The sequence below is a fragment of the Microcebus murinus genome, chromosome 16, assembly GCF_040939455.1.
Source record: "Microcebus murinus isolate Inina chromosome 16, M.murinus_Inina_mat1.0, whole genome shotgun sequence".
Lineage (NCBI taxonomy): Eukaryota > Metazoa > Chordata > Mammalia > Primates > Cheirogaleidae > Microcebus > Microcebus murinus.
This window is the reverse complement of record NC_134119.1, coordinates 26,007,002-26,029,408: the sequence shown is the minus strand read 5'-3', so window position 1 is coordinate 26,029,408 and position 22,407 is coordinate 26,007,002. Positions and strand designations below refer to the sequence as shown.

General features: G+C 36.0%; 1 protein-coding gene across 2 annotated transcripts in view; it reads right to left on the bottom strand.

Annotated features, from left to right (window-relative positions):
• The window catches only part of RNF24 (ring finger protein 24), a 73,151-nt gene that overhangs the window by 5,362 nt on the left and 45,382 nt on the right, over nt 1–22,407 (bottom strand). For both annotated transcript variants that reach the window (XM_012754979.3, XM_012754980.3), the window contains 3 exons: nt 21,888–22,037; nt 7,874–7,916; nt 5,308–5,349 (listed from right to left, as the gene is read on the bottom strand). In XM_012754979.3, the coding sequence (XP_012610433.1) occupies nt 5,308–5,349; nt 7,874–7,916; nt 21,888–22,037 (235 nt within the window). The remainder of the gene's footprint in view (nt 1–5,307; nt 5,350–7,873; nt 7,917–21,887; nt 22,038–22,407) is intronic.

The window sequence follows — 22,407 nt, the reverse complement described above, 5'->3', positions numbered from 1 at the left end:
GCTCCTTTTTCTCGCTGTACTCCCTTCCCCTTGGCCTCGGATTCGGTGTACCTGCAGAAGTGGGTGGTACTGGACGGAGAACTCAAAGGGGCATTGCAGGGAACCAGAAAGCACAGGGTGGACAGTAAAGAGGGAGGAACTTGGGAAAGCAACTCCATGGAGCTGTTTATGAACAACTGGGATCACTTCTGACCTGAGTATGCATCTGATTCTAATTAGCAAACAAAAGACTAGGAACTCAGCTAACTGGGTCCCAGTCTGACTGCTGGGTGGTACACACATGAGACAGATCTGGACAGCATTGTAAAGGCTTTGAAAGCCGAAATGACATTGGAACCAAAGCCCACAGAAGGCAGGTTGGAACCTGTGACCTAACAGGTCAGTTGCCTGCCAAAACAAAAATATCAACATCCTCCACAGGATTTAAACAAGATACAGAGTCTCATAACATAATGTTAAAAATATTCAGGATTCAATCCAAAATTACTTGACATATGAAGAACCAAGAAAATCACAACTCAACACTGGAAGAGACAATCAATAGACATCAGTGACAAGATAGAGATGGTAGAATTATACAACAGAAAAGATCTCCTTTAAGGTTTTGTAACAATGCTGAAATGAGCAATCATGAATGCTCTTGAAACAAATGTTAAAACAAACATTATTAGCAAAGAGAGGATATAAGGAAGAACTAGACAAAAATTTTAGAACTAAAAAGTAGAATATTTACAATGAAAAACTTAATGGATGTGCTCAACAGCAGAATGGAGGGGACAGAGGAAAGAATCAGTGAACTAGAAGACAAAACAATAGAAATTACTCAATCTGAAGAGCATGGAAAAAATACTGAAGAAAAAAGAATCAAGAACTGTCACTGGAGTTCCAGAGGAGAGAGAAACGATGAAATGCAGAAAAGAAATCTGAAGAAATAATGGCTGAAGAGTTCCCATGCTTGGCAAAAGACAGACCTATATATTCATGAAGCTGAACAAACTGGAAAAAGGATAAATCCAAAGAAATTCACGCCCAGACGTATCACAACCAAACTGCTGAAGAAAACTAAAGAAAAAGAAAAAATCTTAAAAGCAGCAAGAGAAAAATGATTCATTACTGATAAGGGATCAATGATGCAAATGACTGTAGATTTTTCATCAGAAATCACAGAGGGCCAGAAGGAAGTGGCACATTTTTAAAGTGATAAAAGAAAAGAACTGTCAGCCCAGAGTTCTCTATACAACAAAAATATCTTTCAGGAATGAAGGTTTAATAAAGACATTCTCAGATGAAGGTAAACTAACAGAATCCCCAGCCAGCAGATCTGCTCTAAAAGAATTGCTAAAGGACGTTCATCAGATAAAAGGGAAATGGCATAAGAAGGAAACTCGGATTATTGGGAATGAAAAACAATAGAAATGGTAAATATCTGGATTAATATAACGAAGTATTCTTCCCCTCTTGAACTTTTTTTTCTTTTTGAGACACAGTCTCAAATCTGTTGTGTCATGGCGTCAGCCTAGCTCATAGCAACCTCAAACTCCTGGGCTCAAACGATCCTCCTGACCCAGCCTCCATGCCCAGCTAATTTTTTCTATATATTTTTAGTTGTCCAACTAACTTCTTACTATTTTTGGTAGAGATGGGGTCTCGCTCTTGCTCAGGCTGGTGTCGAACTCCTGAGCTCAAACAATCCGCCTGCATCGGCCTCCCAGAGTGCTAGGATTATAGGCATGAGCCACCATGCCTAGTTCCCTCTTGAGCTTTTAAAAATGTCTGATGGTTAAAAGTAAAACATATAACATTGTGCGATGGAATTTTCAATGTATATACATATAATATGACAGCTATTACATAAAGAGGGGAGGGAAAAGGGATCGATATGGTGGTAGGATTTCTATATTCCAATTGAAAAATTGATTCTAAATATTTATTTATGTATTTATTTTTTGTAGAGACTGGGTCTTGCTATGCAGCCCAGGCTGGTCTTGAATTCCTGGCCTCAAGTGATCCTCCTGCCTCAGCCTTCCAAAGTGCTAGGATTACAGGTGTGTGCCACCACATCCAACCCTGAATATTTATTTTGTAATTCCTACAGCAACCACTAAAAAAAGTATACAAAGAGATATAGTAAAAATCACAATGGATAAATTAAAATGGAATATTAAAAAATGTTCAAATAACCCAAAAAAAGGCAAGAAAAGGGAAACAGAGAATGAAAAAGAGAGAGAGAAGCAGAAGACATAATAAAATTGTAGCCCTAATTCCAAACATACACAGATGCTCTAACCATACCAATTAAAAGACATATTGGCAGAGTGGAGAAAAAAACATGACCTAACCATATTGCTGTCTATAAGAAAAATCACTTCAAATATAATTATTAACATATAGGTAGATTTAAAATGAAAGGGTGGAAAAACATATAACATGCAAACATGAATCAAAAGGAAGCCAGAGTGGCTACATTAATAACAGACAAAGATTTCTAAGGAAAGGAAACTACCAGGGATGAAGAGGAATTTTGATAAATTAAGGTCAATTCACCAAGAAGATATAAAAATCCTAAATGTGTACATACCTAATAACAGAACTTCAAATAAAAATAAATGGAAAGAAATAATGTGTTCATAGACTGGAAGACTCAACATGATATAGGGCAACTCTGTCCAAATGCACTTATAGATTTAATGCAATACAAATCAAACTCCCAGACATCTTTTTGTAGATATAGACAAGCTGATAAAAAAATAGGCAACATAAATCAAGAGAGCAGAATAGAAAATCCAGAAATAGAGTCACAAAAATATGGCCATTTGATTTTTGACAAAGATACAAAAGAAACTCAGTGGAGAAAGCAACTCACCTAACCAGAGCTGGGAACACTGGTAAACAAATCAAAGCCTATATACAAACAGCCAGATTCAGAGAAACTGGAATTGGTGGGTGCAGCTGGGATACTAACTCTGATACATAAAGATGTAACACAATGCAGTTATTGAGGATAAAGTTTCTAAATTAATGGGTCAAATGAAAAGGGAAGACTTCTGTTCCCAATGATCCTGGTAAGAATTTAATCTTTGTATTGATGGTCATCAGAAAGACTCCAAAGAGAAAACAGATCAATCCTATTACTTCATGTTAATTTTGGGAGTGGGTCAAATTAACTTTTGGGAAAAGTTAAAAATCAAATAGTAATTGAAGCTTGAGTTTAATCACAGGTCAGGTCTAAAGTGCTATTAAGCACTAATATACCAACACTTTTATGAATAATATGCAGAAAGGAGCAATAGATGATTTTGAAGTGTTTAACAATAATATAATTATTATTATTCAAGGAACTTCACAAATTAAGTTTCTTTGAAGAGACTGACAAGGTAACTTCACCAGAGTTAGGCTCTATAAAACACAAGATACTACAGTGTACAGCCTTCCAAGTCTTTGCTTTTAAACATCAATTTAAAAACTCAGAAAGGGAGGAAGAAAAAGGGCAATAAAAATAAAAATTGACAACATTTGTAGTCAGAGGCAACACAAGGAATAGAATTAAAAAGAATTCTTACAGACTGTATCTTATATTACAGGACACACATACTCAAGTTACAAAGCATAATGACATAGTGAGCACCTGTGAACCAGCCATGCAACTTAATAGCTAAACAATCCCAAGGATTCATATCTCTGCCTACCCTTATTCCATCCCTCTATCTCACCCTTCCAAACTCCCATCCCCATGAAATAATCACTGCCTTTTTTGTGCCATTGGTAAGAAGAGAATATTTGGGCCGGGTGCGGTGGCTCACGCCTGTAATCCTAGCTCTCTGGGAGGCCGAGGCGGGTGGATTGTTTGAGCTCAGAAGTTCGAAACCAACCTGAGCAAGAGCGAGATCCCGTCTGTACTATAAATAGAAAGAAATTAATTAGCCAACTAATATATATAGAAAAAAATTACCTGGGCATGGTGGCGCATGCCTGTAGTCCCAGCTACTTGGGAGGCTGAAGCAGTAGGATTGCTTGAGCCAAGGAGATTGAGGTTGCTGTGAGCTAGGCTGATGCCATGGCACTCGCTCTAGCCTGGGCAACAAAATGAGAGACTCTGTCTCAAAAAAAAAAAAAAAAAGAAGAGAATATTTGAAACATTTTCAAGGGTGAAACTGATGAAAACTCATCTTGAGTAGAAAAACTAATTTATATCTATTTCCTATTCATACAGCATGGATGGTAAGCAGCAGCATCCCTACTAAAAGTATGAGTTATAATACTTTTTTTAAGAGATGGAGTCTCGCCCTGTCACCCAGGCTGGAGTACGGTGGCACAATCGTAGCTCACTGCAGCATGGAACTCCTTGGCTCAAGTGATCCACCATGCTTGGCTAATTTTTATTTTATTATAATTAATTAATTATTTTGAAGACAGGGTCTCATTCTGTTGCCTGGGCTAGAGTACAGTGGTATCATCATAGCTCACTGCAACCTCAAACTCCTGGGTTCAAGCAATCCTACTGCCTCAGCCTCCTGAGTAGCTGGGACTACAGACATGTGCCATCATGCCCAGCTAATTTTTTTTATTTTTTGAGACAGGATCTTGCTATGTTGCTCAGGCTGGTCTCAAACTATTGGCCTCAAGAGATCCTCCCATCCAGATATATTCTCCAGCAAACTGGTATTAACTGAGTAGCACCTAAGTGGACACATAGGTACTACAGTAATAGGGTATTGGGCAGGTGGGAGGGGGGCGGGTATATACATACATAATGAGTGAGATGCGCACCATCTGGGGGATGGTCATAATGGAGACTCAGACTTTTGGGGGGAGGGGGGGAAATGGGCATTTATTGAAACCTTAAAATCTGTACCCCCATAATATGCTGAAATACAAAAATCAAAAAAATAAAAAAAAAAAAAAAGAGATCCTCCCATGTTGGCCTCCCAAAGTGCTGAGTTTGCCAGTGTGAGCCAGGTGTGAGCCACCGTGCTCGGCCTCAGCTAATTTAAAAAAACAATTTTTTTAGAGATGCTATATTGCCCAGGCTGGTCTTGAACTCTTAGCCTCAAGTGATCCTCCTGCCTCAAGCTCCTAATTTACTGGGATTATAGGTATGAGCCATTGTGCCTAACTTATATTACTCTTGTAAAGCCTTCATACAATTAATTTTTATGTGCTGTCACCCTCAAATATTCTACTAACCTGATCAAAATGAGCCTAATTTTTTTCAACTTCTGCAAATAAAGGTGTTTGAGTATACCACAGCATACTATTTCTACTAGAAAATGGCTCAAGAAAAGATTAAATTACTTATAAGTAACTTACCTCATGTAAATTCAGTTCTTTTACTTTCTCTTTTAATATAACCTGTAAGACAAAAAAGTATGTTCTTATGCCCATTTAAATCTGTAATTTAAAAAATTTCTCATTATACTCACAAATATTTTTCTTTTGTGTATATATTAATAGGTTATTTCCTCCCTATTCAATCTTGGAGAGAATCTCTTTTATAGTTTAAGGCAGGTCATTTTAGCAACATTCTTTTAACTTGAATAATGATGCAATATTCTCTTGAAAAGGAATTTTAAACTTTCTTTGAGAGTAAATTAAGTTTTGGGAAAAGACGTTAACATATGCCCTTCTGGACTAAGTGCATGGAGGGAAAATAAATGAAACTGATTGCCTTGTGATTCAGTAAAACATAGTATTGGCTGATGGGACTGACTGCTTAGTAATTTAAAAAAGATTAAAAAGTCAATCTAAATTTTGGAAGTTCTGCTTATTATTATACATCACTGTCCTCAGTAAACTTTAGTTTTACCCAGAGTTATGTTAATGGGCTAAAAATTCATACAGGTTTTGTCCCTAATCTGACTCTGTGGTGACTAGACAGCAATTAAAATTAATGCCAAGTGTTAAGAAGGCAGATTACTATTTAAGACTGTTCTGAGAATAAACATAGCAGTTATATTTCATCTTAAAGTGAAGAAACAGTAAATAAAACAAAATAAAACAAAATAAAAACAAAATTTGGGGAAAATCTCTAAATTTGGGGTGTCTTACATTCTTGAACTAGAAATGGTTTTGAGAGTAAATCACATTTTCAGAAATCACAACTAGAAGCTACCATCCAGCTACACAGGGATGTTGTACTAAATTTCCTATTCAGTGTACTTTTTTTTTTTGAGACAGAGTCTCACTTTGTTGCCCAGGCTAGAGTGAGTGCCATGGCATTAGCCTAGCTCACAGCAACCTCAAACTCCTTGGCTCAAGCGATCCTCCTGCCTCAGCCTCCCTAGTAGCTGGGACTACAGGCATGCGCCACCATACCTGGCTAATTTTTTCTCTATATATTAGTTGGCCAACTAATTTCTTTCTATTTATAGTAGAGACAGGGTCTTGCTCTTGCTCAGGCTGGTTTCAAACTCCTGACCTCGAGCAATTTGCCCGCCTCGGCCTCCCAGAGAGCTAGGATTACAGGTGTATTCAGTATACTTTAATGATCAAATTTACTGTCTCTCTTGTGACTTAACTAGTTCTAGCAGTCAATTTCGACTATTAAATGACTGCCAAGGCCAATTCTACTTTCTTTCTTTTTTTTTTTTTTTTTTGAGACAGAGTCTCACTTTGTTGTCCAGGCTAGAGTGAGTGCTGTAGCGTCAGCCTAGCTCACAGCAACCTCAAACTCCTGGGCTCAAGCAATCCTCCTGCCTCAGCCTCCCGAGTAGGTGGGACTACAGGCATGCACCACTATGCCCGGCTACTTTTTTCTATATATATATTAGTTGTCCAATTAATTTCTTTTTATTTATAGTAGAGATGGGGTCTTGCTCTTGCTCAGGATGGTTTCGAACTCCTGACCTTGAACAATCTGCCTGACTCGGCCTCCCAGAGAGCTAGGATTACAGGCGTGAGCCACCGTGCCCGGCCCAATTCTACTTTCTAGGTAGTCTACAAATATCCTGTGGGTTGTCAAGATTACGACAGAACTGAGAGAGAAAGATTCATTCATTGAGAAAACTAAAACATTCAACTCTGACTAAGAATCCCACATGAGATGTACGGGGAAGAGTGTGGGGTTATATCACTTCAGTGTGTACATTTAGAGAACATGCCAATGAGCTCAGATTTCAAAGATACATGGACAAAAGATGGACAGAAAGATATGTAATCCTAAAATGGTGACATGGTGCTGTAACAGCAGTGTCAGCAAGGTTAAAGAACCAAATAAGCTGAAGCTGGTCTCCCCAAAAAGCTAAAGGTAAATTTCATGCTTATGGTCAAAAAAAGATCAAGGAAAATCTAGGCTCACGGTTTGATGTCAGTGGTAAAATGTTAATTAACACATGGAAGAAAAAATTACTTTTATTTGGCCTTCAAGAAAAGCTAAGTTTATTAACTAAAAGAACAAATCAGTGTGTTAATAGCTATGATTCAAGTTTGTAGACTTTTAGTGAGTTAACATGAGGCAACATTTAAAGTACAAAAGGGAGTACATAAGATCACTATAACATAGCTGAACATCTGAGGAACTGCTGTCTTCTAATGGAGGAGGGAAAAAATTCACTCTGAACTCCATTATGTTAACAGTAAGTATCAAGGATTATAAGCTATACTATTTCTCTTTAGCAAAATGTTGGCTCAAGTTTCCTGTCTCCTGTTAAATTATATTATTATATCATCTGAACTTTCTACAGCTTCAAATAATACTTACGAAAGAAGGGCAGATTACTTAAAAATAGAAAGTTTATCTATTTTGTACTGCAAATTGGCAGATCAAATGCTAAAATAAACACAAGTAAATCCAGAGCAGGTTTAAAGTTATGAGTGAAAATCTAAGTCTCACTTTTTGGGGAAAAAACATAAAGTCAATTTGAATTAAATTCCTCACCTGTTTGTAGGCATAAAATTCTTTGTGTGCTTGATGTCTTAGCCTAAAAGACAGAAATGAGCAAGGCAATATTGAGATTTCTGAAAATAAAGAACAAGCTGCTGGGTTTTGGTATTAATTTATAGGATTTAAATAATATAAATGAGAATCTTTATCCTAGAATACATCCAAATGACATAGCTCTTATGTTATGACAAAGTACCCAGTGAACCATGAAATGCTACCCAAATGTAAGTTCTAGTGAAATCTCATTAAAGTAAAATCTCAACACAACAAATATTTTAATGAAGATGACTCGATTCTTTTTCTGTTGATAGTACACTTGTTTCAATAGTCTTTATTACATTTTTTCTTAATTTAAAAAAGTATAACATATATCCAACAAAGTACAAAAACCGTAAGTAAAGAAGACAGAATGGCCAGCAAACATATAAAAAATGCTCAACATCTCTAATCAGAGAAATGCAAATCAAAACCACAATGAGATATCACCTAACCCCAGTGAGACTGGCCTCTAACAAAAAATCCCAAAACAACAAATGCCAGCGAGGATGTGGAGAGATAGGAACACTCTTACACTGCTGGTAGGACTGCAAATTAGTGCAACCTCTGTGGAAAAGAATTTGGAGATACCCCAGAGAGCTAAAAATAGAAATACCCCTTGATCCAGCAATAGCATTATTAGGCATCTGCCCAAAAGAGCAAAAGACATTCTATAATAAAGACATCTGCACTCGAATGTTTATGGCAGCACAATTCACTATTGCAAGGATGTGGAAACAACTCAAGTGCCTGTCAATTCATGAGTGGATTATTAAAATTTGGTATATATATATATATACAATGGAATATTACTCAATCATAAGAAAAGACAGTGATCAGCACCGCTTATATCTCCCTGGATTGAGCTTGAGACCATTATCCGAAGTGAGATGACACAAGATTGGAAGAATGGGCTCCACATGTACTCGCCATCAAATAGGTACTGACTGATAAACACTATGGTGCTCAAATGGTGGTGGTGTTCTCCAGGGATTAGGGGGTTAGGGGATAGACTCACAACTGAGGGATGTGGTGAGCATTGTGGAGGGGAGGGGCATATCTCTAACCCTTGCTAGGGAGAGGCAAAGATACAAAATGTAACCAAAATGTTTATACTCTCATATTTTCCTGAAATAAAAAAATTAAAAAAAACCACCCTTAAGTATATAGCTCAGAATTTTAAACAATGTATATACCAGTGTAATTATTACCCATGTCAAGACATAGTTCCAATACCCCTGAAGCCTCTAAAATGATCCCTCCCAATCAATATCTTTTCCCTCCAGGTACCACTACCCTGATTTCTATTACTGTAGGTGAACTATGCCTGTTTTTGAAATTCATGTAAACAGATCTTGTGTCTTTGGCTTCTTTCAGTCTACAGTGCCTTGTGGGGTTCATCCATGTTGTTGTAGTAATTGTCTTTTTCACTTACATATAGTATTCCATTGAATGAATATAATACAATTTATTTATCCATTCTCCCATTGAAAAATACTTAGATTACTTCCTGTTTTGGGCTACTACGAATAAGGCTACTATACAAATTCTTCTACATGTTTTTTAGTGGACATACAGACTCTTTTCTGTTGAGTATACACCTAGGAGTAGAACTGCTGGTCCATAGCAATTGTACCAATTTGTACTCCTATGAGCAGTTTGTGAGAGTTCTAGCTGTTCACATCTTTGTCACTCCTTGGTAGGTTCAATTTAAAAATTTTTTAAATTTAGATGAAGTCTAATTTCTTAATGTTTTTCCAACGAAGTTAGTTAATTTTGTCTCCAGTTAAAGAAATCTTTGCCTACCCCAAGATTATGAAGATATTCTTCTGTGTTGTGAAAACAATTTGTTATTTCACTTATTACATTCAGGTTATGATCTATTTGAAAGTGGTCTTTATATATGCTGTGAGGTAGGGCATCAAGATTCTTTTTATGCTCGTACAGATTTTCATTTGCCTCACCACTGTTTATTGAAAAGACCCTTTCTCACTGCACTGCAGTGGCAAATCTGTTGTAAATCAGGTGTATCTAATATGTGTGTCTTTGTAGAGTTGCTATTCTGTCCTATTGGTTTATTTGCCTATCCTTGTATACTGAATAGGTTGAATGGTATCTCCCCTCAAATTCATGTCCAACTGGAACCTCAGAATATAACCTTATTTGAAAGTATGTTTTTTCAGATTATTAATTACTTAAGATGAGGTCATATTAAATTAAGGTAGACCCTAAATCCAATTTGACTGGTGTCCTTAAAAGAGCAGAGGATATGCAGAGACACAGACAGAAAAGATGGCCATGTGAAGATAAGCAGAGACTGAAGTGATGCAGCTACAAGCCAAGGAATGCCACGGATTGCTGGTAACCACTGGAAGCTAGGAAGAGGCCAGACAGGATCCTCTCCTTGAGCCTTCAGAGGAAGCACTCCCCTGCCAGCATTTTGATTTTGACCTTTTAGCCTTCACAACTACGAGATTATATTTCTGTTGTTTTAAGTTGCTCAATTTGTGGCAATTTGTTAAAGCAACCCTAGGAAACTAATACATCTTATGTCAATATCATGTTATTTTAAAAACTTTTATTTTGAAATAACTTTAACAGAAAAGTTGCACAAAATAGTATAGAGTTTTTTTGTTATTGTTTTTTTTTTTGAGACAGAGTCTCACTTTGTTGCCAGGCTAGAGTGAGTGCCATGGCATCAGCCTAGCTCACAGCAACCTCAAACTCCTGGGTTCAAGTGATCCTTCTGCCTCAGCCTCCCAAGTAGCTGGGACTACAGGTATGCATTACCATGTCCAGCTAATTTTTTGTATATATATTTTTAGTTGGTCAATTAATTTCCTTCTATTTTTGGTAGAGACAGGGTCTCACTCAGGCTGGTTTCAAACTCCTGACCTTGAGCGATCCCCCACCTCAGCCTCCCAGAGTGCTAGGATTACAGGTGTGAGCCACCACACCCGGCCTAGTATAGAGTTTACATATACCTTTCTACCAGCTTCCCAACTGTTCACATTTTATACAACCATAGTACGCTTATCAAAATCAAGAAATTAACCTTGAGATATTGATATTAATAATATTGAATATATCACTAAATAAAATTACAAATCTTATTTCAATTTTACCAGTTTTTTCAATTGTGTCCTTTTCCTGGTCTATGATCCAATTCAAGATCCCACCTTGCATCTACTTATGTTTTCTTAGCCTCCTCTGATATGTTGACAGTCTTTTAACTTTAACAATCTTTTAATTTTAATGTATTAACTATGATTACTTGGTTAAGGTAGTATCCGCTGGGTTTCTCCACTATAAAGTTATTATTTTTCTCCTCAGGGTAATTGATACCCTGGGGACAATATGTTGAAACTATGTAAATACCCTATTTTTTCCAGAAGCTTTTACCCACTGATTTTAGAGCCCATCTTGCCTGTGATGATTAATGTAGTGTCTGCCTAATGGTGGTTTTGTAGTTCTCTAAGTCCTTGTGTATTTATTAACTGGAATTCTTCCATAAGGAAGAAATATCCTCCCTCATTAGTTATGCAATTATTTATATCAACATAGACTCATGGGTATTTGTTTTAGTCTATGGGTTATAATTCAATATCATCATTATTTGCTGCGCAAACTGATTTAGGCTTGGCCTTTACTCCTTCAGGTTGACTTGTGTCCTTTCAACATGTCCCCATCCTTTTCTATGGATTTCTTTATTTACTGTTACCAAAAGATGTTTCTGGCTCATTTTATATTTTCTGTGCTCCAGCTCTGGAATTAACCATGTCTTCCAAGGAACCCTGATTCCTTTTATTGGAGAATAGTATTTAGAAACTGAGATCTGGGCACTTGGTAAGCAGCACTGTTTTAATTATGTAGCTTTATAACAGGTCTTGAGATCTAGTAGTAGAAGTCCTCAAGTTTTGTTGTTCTTAATGACTGGTTTGGCTATTCTTGGTCCTCTACATTTCCATGTAAATTTCATGAGCTTGTCAATTTCCACCAAAAACCAAAAAAAAAAAAAACCTTGGGTTTTCAGTGAGAATGTATGAAATTTATGGATCAATTTGGGAGAAACTGAAATTTTTGCAAGATTCAGTTTCTAACCTATGAACATAATATATTAATAATTCTAAATAGTTTATTTGTAGAGCCTTTTGAATTTTTTAACGTGTACAATTATGTTGTCTGCAAATAATGACAATTCAAACTCTGCCTTTATAATCTTTATATGCTATACTTCTTTTAAATATTTTTTTTAATTCTTTTTTTTTCCTGTTTTTTGTACTGGCTAGGCTCTCCAGTGTGGAGAGCCTAGCCAGTACAAAAAACAGGAAAGTGGTGACAGTGAATGTCCCTATCAGTATGTCACTATTAAGTATGACGTTTTCTTTAGTTTTTTGGTAGATACACTTGATCACATTTTAAAAAGTTCTCTTCTAGTCCTAGTTTGTTGACTTACAAAAAGTCATGAATAGGTTAAATTTTATCATCAAATGCTTTATTATTTTTTTCTTTTTACTGTTATGTGGTATACTGCATTGATTGATTTTCAAATGTTAAAACCTCCTTCATTCCTGGAACAAACCCCATTGGTTGCCCTTTTTGTATATCAATGAATTTGATTTACTAATATTTGTTCATGAAAAAGACTGGTCTATAATTTCCTTTCTTGTAATATCCTGTCAGTCACTGAAATCAAAATTATGCTGGCCTCATTATATGAGTTGATAAGTATTTTCCTCTTTTCTATTTTCTGGAAGAGTCATATAACAGTGGTATTTTTTTCCTTAAATGTTTGGGTGAATTCATTGAAATTACTTGGCTTGCAATTTTTTTGTGGGAATGCTTTAATAACATTCAAATTCTTACTTAGATCTGTAATTATTCATATTTTCTATTTCTTATGTCAGTTTAAAAATTATTCATTTTTATTCATATAACATACAATTAACCATCTTAAAGTGTACTAGTCAGTGGTAAGTAGTGTTGTCACAATATTGTCCTAACACCAGCTGTGTCTCTAGTTTCAAAACTTTTTCATCACCCTACCAAAACACCTGGTACCCATTAAGTGATCACTTCCCATTCCCCGACAATCTCTAATTTGATTTTTGTCTCTACAGATTTGCCTATTATGGCTTTTATATTAAATAAAAGGAATCATATGATAGATGACCTTTTGTGTCTGGCTTTTCACTTAACATATTTTCCAGGCTCATTCTGGTTGTAGTATGTATCAGTACTTCATTCCTTTTTATGGCTGAACAATAATATACGTTGTATGTATATACCACAATTATCCATTCATCTGTTGATGGACATTTGGGTTATTTATACCTTTTGGCTATTATGAATAATGCTGCTATATACCATCACATAGAGAATGAAGGTTAAAAAAAAAGCTGCTATAAACATTTCTGTACAAATTTTTATGTGAACATATCTTTTCATTTGTCTTGGCTATATACCTAGGAATGAAAATGCTGGGTCATATGATAATTTTATGTTTAATATTTTGAAGAACCATCATACTCTTTTCCATGGCAGCTGTGCCATTTTGCATTCCCACCAGCAATGTATAGGGTTCCTATTTCTACATATCCTCACCAACACTTATTTTCCATATTTTTAAAATTTTACTTCAAAATTAATAGCTAAACATTTGTTTTCTATATTTTTGATTATAACATTCTAGTAGTTATGAAGAGGTATCTCATTATGGTTTTAATTTGTATTTCCTTAATGACCAATAATGTCAAACATCTCTTTATGTGCTTTTTGGCCATTTATATATCCTCTAGAGAACTGTCTATTTAAGTCCTTTGCCATTTTTTAAATTGGGTTGTCTTTTTGGTGTTGAGTAGTAAGAGCTCTTAGTATATTCTGGGTATTAAAAATTATCAGATATATGATTTGCAATATTCTTTTCCTATTCTGTAGGTTGCCTTATCACTTTCTTGGTAATATCCTTTGATGTAACATATTTTTAATTTTTTATAAGTCCAATTAACTTATGTTTTTCTTTCACTGTTTGTGCTTTTGGTGCCAAATCTAAGAATCCATTGCCAATCCAAGGTCATGTAGATTTACCTGTATGTTTTTCTTCCAAGAGTTTTATCTCTTAGTATTTAGGTTGTTGATCCATTTTGAGTTAATTTTTGTATATGGTGTTTTGTAGAAGCCCAACTTCATTTCTTTTGCATGTGAATATCCAGCTATCTTGGCACCACTGGTTGAAGAAATTCTTTCCTCACTAAGTGATCTTAACACTCTTGTTAGCTGTAGATGTCTGGGTTTCTCAACTGCCAATTCTATTCCATTGGCAGTTATATTCCATTGGTATATATCTATCTTTTATGCCAGGGCCACAGTGTTTTCTTCTTCTTTGTTAAATAGAGATGGGGTCTTATTCTATTGCCCAGGCTGGAGTGCAGTGGTGCAGTCATAGCTCACTGCAACTTGGAACTCTTGGGCTCAAGCAATCCTTGTGCCTCAGCCTCTCAGGTAGCTAGGACTACAGGTGTGCACCACCATGCCTGGTTAATTTCTAAATTTTTTTTTTTTTTGGTAGAGATGGCTGTGTGGCCCAGGCTGGTCTTGAACTCTTGGCTTCAAGCGACCCTCCTGCCTTGGCCTTGTAAAGACAATGTTTTGATTATTGTAGCTTTGTAGTAAGTTCTGAAGGAAGGAAGTGTGAGTCCTTCTATTCTGTTTTTTTTCAAAATTGTTTTGGCAATTTGGAGACCCTTGCAGTTCCTAATGAATTTGAGGATACGTTTTTCCATTTCTGCAAAAAAGGCCACTGAAATTCTGGTAGGGACTGCACTGAATCTGTAGACTGCCCTGGGGAATACTGTCATCTTAACAATAGGAAGTCTACCAATACATGCACATGGGATGCTTTTCCATTTATTTAGGTCTTCTTTAATTTTTCATCAATGTTTTATAGTTTTCATTGTATAAGTCTTTCAACTTCACTGGTTAACTCTGTTCATTGGAATTTTATTCTTTTAGATGCTATTGTAAATGGAATTGTTTCCTTTATTTCCTTTTCAGGCTGTTCACTGCTGGTGTATAGAAACACAACTGATTTTTGTGTGTTGACCTTGTACTTGAAATTTTGCCAAATTTATTATTAATAGCTCCAGTAGTTTTTTTAGTGGATTCTATGGGATTTTCTATATATAGAATCAGATTATCTGCAAATGGAGATAGTTGTACTTCTTTCCGATTGGATGCCTTCTATTTCTTTTTCTTACCCAATTGCTCTGGCTAGAAATTCTAGTACAATGTTGAATAGTACTGGTAAAGGCAGCATCCTTGTCTTGTTTTTGATTTGGGGGGAAAGCTTTCAGTCTATTATCATTGAGTGTGATGTTAGTTGTGGGTTTTTCATAAATGCCCTTTCTTGTATCAATTTTTATAAACTCTACTTTTTTAATCTATATAATTTATCTAAAATCTCAAATTTATTGGCATAAATTCTTAATATTCTTTGTGACCTCTTAATGTTGTGATGTCTCCTTTTTCATTTTTGAGATTAGCAATTTATGTTTTCTTTCCTCTTTTTCCTGATTAGTTTTTCTAGAGATTCATCAGTTTTATTAATTTTTCCAAAGAACCAGTTTTTGGTTTCAGTGATTGCCCCTATTATACATTTGTTTTCTATTTCACTGATTTCTATGTTTACTTTTTAATTTTCTTCCTCCTACTTTCTTTTGGGTTTAATTGGCTTTTTTAAAGCCACTTTTATGGATAACTTAGATCATTGGTTTTCAGTCTTTCTTTTCTAATATATGAATTTAAAGCTATAAATTTCTCTTAATTAGGTCAAGTTTATGAATCATGTTGTTCAAATCATCCATATCCTTACTGGTTTTGTCTGCTTGTTTTATTGACAAGTATGTAGTATATTTTCATATAAATAAAAAAATGAACTCCACTAGAATTCATTAAAATAAGGCTTGATTTATAACTTCATTTTACTTATTTGAATCTTTTAATTGGATCTACATATTTTCCCAAAGCAGAATGTTACTTCTACATATTTTCCCAAAGCAGAATTTGTTACTTCCAGCTACAGCATGGATCAATTTGTGCTCACCTTTTTCTTCAACTGTGGCTCAAAATTCATACTTTCTAGAAGTTCCCTTAAAATTAACTTCACTCTACTGATTCTTCCTTTACTCTAAGTCACATTAATTACCTAATTTTTTTTAACATTGTACTATTTTATGTTGCTAAATAGATATCCACAAAGTATCTAAGGGAGCATGATTAATAATGCTGGAGAAATGATAAAACCATGATAAAACCATAAAACCATGGCCACTACAAACTTGTGGTCTCCAGTCTCAGCCTGGTTCTCCACATCACTCTCTCATCCTAGCTGTTCATGCTCAGTATCCTAAGATTCCATGCAGTGGTTCTTCAAACCCTTGCCACTCTCTTCAAACTTTATATACCACATCCTCCCTCATCATTTTCCACTGTTAATTTTCTACTCCACAGAGAAAGAAAGAGAGTGGTCAGGTATGTAAGCTCTCTTACTCCTGGCTACACATACCTCCATGTGTATTATTCTCTACAGTTACCCTCATCTCTGTCTTAGGAGAAGCTATTCTCCTGCTTAGGACTAATACTGCTCTCTCTCTTACATATGTCTCTTTTCACCTCATAATTTATTCTTTCTCACACATCCTCCAACTGGCTCATTCTCCTTGATATATTTATAAATGTGCCCAAATCTTTATCTTAAAAAAAAACGAACACCGAAATACAAAATGTAATTCTTCTTTGAGTCTATAGCAACTCCCATCCCCTTAACCTAATCTTTTCTCAGACAAGATCCTTCAAAGAGGGGGTTATACTCCTTACATCCATTTTCACCTGCTAATCAGGCTTTGCTCCATTATAGTCTTTACCATCCCTTATTCCATGTTACTGAATTTTTTTTAACAAAGATTATAGATACAATCCTAAATGTCAAATGTAATGGGAACTTGTCAGTTCTTATCTTATTAGACCTCCTGCCAGCAGCTGAAATAACTGACTCAATCCACTGTAATCTTACTTCAGGGTATCTCTCATGATTTTCCTCTTATCACCTGCTATCCCTTCCCAGTCTCTTTTATGGGCTTCTCTTAAATATCAATGTTTCCCTAGGATTCTGTCTTGGATCCATTTTATTTTTACTATACACATTCTCTCTTGGGGACGCTCCTGGCTTCAGCTTCCACCTACTATTACATGACATCCTATTTCCACACCAGACTTCTCACAAGCTTTAGATGTGCACTAAACATCTTGACTATTACACAGGGAACTCAGTCCCTCATGTCTGAAATGGAATCTATTATCCTTTCACTCAAAACTTGCCCACGCATTTTCTGTCTCTGTGAAGGGACTGAAGGGATCTACTTAGCTGCCTAAGCCAGAAATCCAGGGAAGATTCTAAACATTTCCCTTTTTTGTACTTAATGTCACCAATTTGTTTATTTCTACTTCCCAAATATTTCTCACAATCATAACATCTTATAGCTCTACTGTAGGGGTCCTTAAACTTTTTAAACAGGGGGCCAGTTCACTGTCCCTCAGACCGTTGGAGGGCCGGACTATAGTTTAAAAAAAAACTATGAACAAATTCCTATGCACACTACACTTATCTTATTTTGAAGTAAAAAAAACAAACGGGCAAAAACATCCGCATGTGGCCCATGGGCCATAGTTTAAGGACGTCTGCTCTACTGTCATTATCTTGGTTTAAGACCTCATGCTCAGTATCCTAAGCATAATTACTATTAGTGGCCCCAAAATTTCCCTCTGTTTTTAGTTTTTAATTTTATCCAAGTTATATCTGTAGACATATGTAGTTTTACTGGATTAGTAATAAAATAACAGTAGTCCTCTTCCCACTCCCCCAGAGATAACCATTTTCCCCCTTTTAGCTCTCATAATCTTGATATTTACTTCCATGTTTCTAAATAACTTGTGTTACTATTTTTTTTTTTTTTTTTGAGACAGAGTCTCTTGCTTGGTTGCCCAGGCTAGAGTGAGTGCCATGGCGTCAGCCTAGCTCACAGCAAACCTCAAACTCCTTGGCTCAAGCGATCTTCCTGCCTCAGCCTCCCGAGTAGCTGGGACTACAGGTATGCGCCACCATGCCCGGCCAATTTTTTCTCTATATATTAGTTGGCCAATTAATTTCTTTCTATTTATAGTAGAGATGGGGTCTCACTCTTGCGAGGGCTGCTTTCAAACTCCTGACCTCGAGCAATCAATCTGTCTGTCTCGGCCTCTCAGAGTGCTAGGATTACAGGCGTGAGCCACCGCACCCGGCTGACTACTTCTTGATTTTTCAGTCTTAGGCACATCTAATGACTTCTTGCTAGGGAAACCGCTCATTCATTCACCCAGCAAATACTGAGTACCTAATACTGTTCCAGGTACTGTTCTGGGTGTTTGGGATATAGCAAATAGAATATCTAGCTGGGAAGAAAGATGAATAACAAATTAGAATATTATATGATTCATTATAAAATAGGATCTCTCCTAGCAAGATAAGATGTCCTTCTTTTGTGTTCCAGTAGTGCCCTGTTCTTAGCAGATTCTATACTACAATGTTGTTCAAGACTGTGGTTGGTGGTGGGTGTCTTGTTATACTATGCTATATTTCTCCTATGGTTCTGATGAGTCTGCTGTGTGATTGGAGGGAGCTCTATGCAGAACAGAAGAACCTCCTGGAAAAGTGCTGAAGAGCTTAGGTTATGCTCAACAATGGGCGTGAGCAATTTTGGAGAAACTGAGTCCATGGATTAACTGTAAAGACTTATTAAGCCCAAATTTATCATTTGAAGGGTTAAAAGCAACGAATTAGGATAATCATAAAGAAAAGCTCCTTACATCATGATTAAATTTTTAAAATGGTACCAATGACTAGTAAATAAAGTTTAGAAAAGTTTGAGCATTTCTGATTTAACATAATTTTGATTTTCATGTAGTAGATCCTCATTGCTTTGCTTTGTTAGGTTGATTATAAAAAAGGATATAATAAAGATAAAGTGAAGTACAATGATAATGCATGAAAACAACTGCTATTGTTTTCTTTATCTCTTTACTTATTTGCCTGATTAGTAAAAGGAATACAATGAGGTAAAATAGTGTTTCATAATTATTTCTCAAAAAATTTACCCAGAATCACAATTTTTATATTAGCATTTTTTTTTAAAAAAAGTTTGACTTAATTAATTCTTTGACATGGTTATAAAAACTAAACTATATACTTTAGGATTAAATCTTTTATGTATGATAACCCTTTCTTTTCTTTTTTTTTTTTGAGACAGAGTCTCGCTTTCTTGCCTAGGCTAGAGTGAGTGCCGTGGTGTCAGCCTAGCTCACAGCAACCTCAAACTCCTGGACTCAAGCGATCCTCCTGCCCTAGCCTCCCAAGTAGCTGGGACTACAGGCACGAACCACCATGCCTGGCTGATTTTTATATTATATATATTAGTTGGCCAATTAATTCTTTCTATTTTTATGGTAGAGACGGGGTCTCGCTCAGGCTGGTTTTGAACTCCTGACCTTGAGCAATCCGCCCGCCTTGGCCTCCCAGAGTGCTAGGATTACAGGCGTGAGCCACCGCGCCCGGCCTGATAACCCTTTCTTAATGAACATTTTCTTCTTTTACATTTTGTTACATTTCTGTACTGTATTTGTCTTTTTAAAAATTATTTGGCTTTGAATATTAAATTCACACATTTCTAAGTTAAATCACCATTTGCAGAGGAACTATGAAAAAAATCTAGTATTAAATAAGTCTGAAAAAACCATATTTAATATTCTGAGGTCCATAGTGTCTATGTTATCGCTAATTTCAAATTTAAAAAATGCTGAATATTTATATAACACCAACTACTATTAAAGAAATGTTGGAAAAAGGAATTTCTGGAAATAAATAAAATTTTAAAAAGTTTTTTCCTGAATACTATAATTATATTAGTTCTCAACTCAAGTACTTATTTCTCTGAGCAAGACCTAAAAAAATCACAGTCAACATATTTATGAGATAAAAGTAGCAATTACATTTTGTGAGAACTTCAGAAAAGACTTACTTTCTTTTTTTTTTTTTTTTTTGAGACAGAGTCTCACTTTTTGTTGCCCAGGCTAGAGTGAGTGCCGTGGCGTCAGCCTAGCTCACAGCAACCTCAAACTCCTGGGCTCAAGCGATCCTCCTGCCTCAGCCTCCTGAGTAGCTGGGACTACAGGCATGCACCACCATGCCCGGCTAATTTTTTGTATATATACTTTTAGTTGGTCAATTAATTTCTTTCTATTTTTTTAGTAGAGACGGGGTCTCGCTCAGGCTGGTTTCGAACTCCCGACCTTGAGCAATCCGCCCGCCTCGGCCTCCCAGAGTGCTAGGATTACAGGCGTGAGCCACCGCGCCCGGCCAAGACTTACTTTCTATGAAATGTAAAATCATTTGTCTGAACATCAGAAACTATATACCAAATTTATTTGAATTTGATCATCAGTCAGTGAATGCCCCAAAATGCTGGTGACAATAATGAATTATTGCTGAAAGATGTCTGATGATGGTATTTATCTTAACCATAATCATATACTGTACAAACACAAAAACTATTAGATGAATACCTATTTAATAAAATTTAATTTTCTATTCTTTTAACTCCATAAAACTTTAAATAATACCATATAAAAATTTTTATAGTCTCAATTTTGACTTTGAAAATTGGGCCCTATTTAAAAATTTAAAAGTGAAAATAGGCTAGGTGTGGTAGCTCATGTCTGTAATCCTAGCACTTTGGGAGACTGAAGCCAAAGGATTGCTTGAGGCCAGGAGTTCAATGTGAGCAACATAGCAAGATCCTGTCTCTACAAAAAATAGAAAAATTAGCTGGGCATAGTGATGAGTGCCTGTAGTCCCAATTACTTGGGAGGCTAAAGCAGGAGGATTGTTTGAGCCCAGGTGTTTGAGGTTACAGTGAGTTATAATGACACCACTGCAATCTACCCTGGGCAATAGAGTGATACCCTATACTCACCCCCCCAAAAAAAGAAAAAAAAAGGTGAAAATGCTTGCTTAAACAATTATGAGTTAGTTAACTATGAATCTTTTTTTTTTTTTTTAAGACAGGGTCTCATTCTGTCCATCAGGCTAAAGTGCAGTGGCATGATCATAGTTTACTGTAGCCTTGAGCTCCTTGGCTCAAGCGATACTCCTACCCCAGTCCCCTGAGTAGCTGGGACTTCAGGTGTGTGTCGCCATGCCCCACTACTGTCTTTTCTGGTCTCAAGTGATCCTCCCTCCTTGGCCTTCCAAAGTTTTGGGATTACAAGTGTGAGCCACTGAGCCCAACCAATCATGAATCTTTACCATTATCCCCTCAAGTGAGGTGGTGGTATCCTTCATCACTTGTCTGTACGTTTGCTGCAGGGCCTGTGGAACATTTAGTGTTTTGTGCAGATAAGCAATCATCTGAACCCCTTAGGATCAACAAATGGGAGCTTAAAATCTTTTTAAGTAACCACAATAAGGTTTTTATAGGCTTGGACCTTGTCTTAGACATTGTTTTCTGATCTCTAATGACTTTAGATAAGAAGGATGCCAGACCCTCTTGAAAAGCCAGTATGAAATCTTTGTGAAAGTAAATTAAATCTTGGGGACAGAAAATGACGTAAGTATATCTGGACAAGGTCTTAATAAGGAAGAAAAATAAATGAAGACAATTTTCTCCGAAAGAGTAAAACATCTCATCAGCAGATAGGACTGAACAGCATATAAAGGTAATTTACTAATTATTAACTCACAGAAGATTAAAATGTTAAGCCACATTAATTTTTTAAAAAATCTGCTAACTATCATACTTATAACATTTTTTAAAAAAAATCTGAGGGTAGAAACTTGATTATTTATTAACATATTCTGAAGTAACATAGAATGAAAATTGGTTACCTAATCAAGTAGCAACAGAAGAGTAAACTAAGGATGAAGACAAATATAGCAGTGCCAAAAACCACAATATATATGTTGAGAGGCAGATTCTGGAATCCAATATTAGGCATCCTGAAGTTGTAATGTGGGAAATCCGAGCTCATGGGTAAACTGTGGGGGAAGAAAAGAATGGAGAAGAATTAAGTATAAAGACTAGGAACCAAGATAGCATTGTTGCTATACATGTATACAGAGGTTAAAAGTTTTCTATGGCTTGACCTTATGTGAAACAGATATGATAGACAAAGTGTTAATATTATTGCCATTCATTCATTCATCATGCCAAATATTTACTGAGTATGATATACCTGACACTATTCCAAGGTTGGAGATGCTACCTAAAAAGTTTTGCAGGTTGCATTCATTCATTAAAAGGCATTTCATTGAAAAAATGTCCACATTTAATAAATATATGAAAATGTTCAACCTCAAAGAAGTGCAAAAAGAAAAAAAAAGTTAAGATTTTTCAAACTCTTTCAAC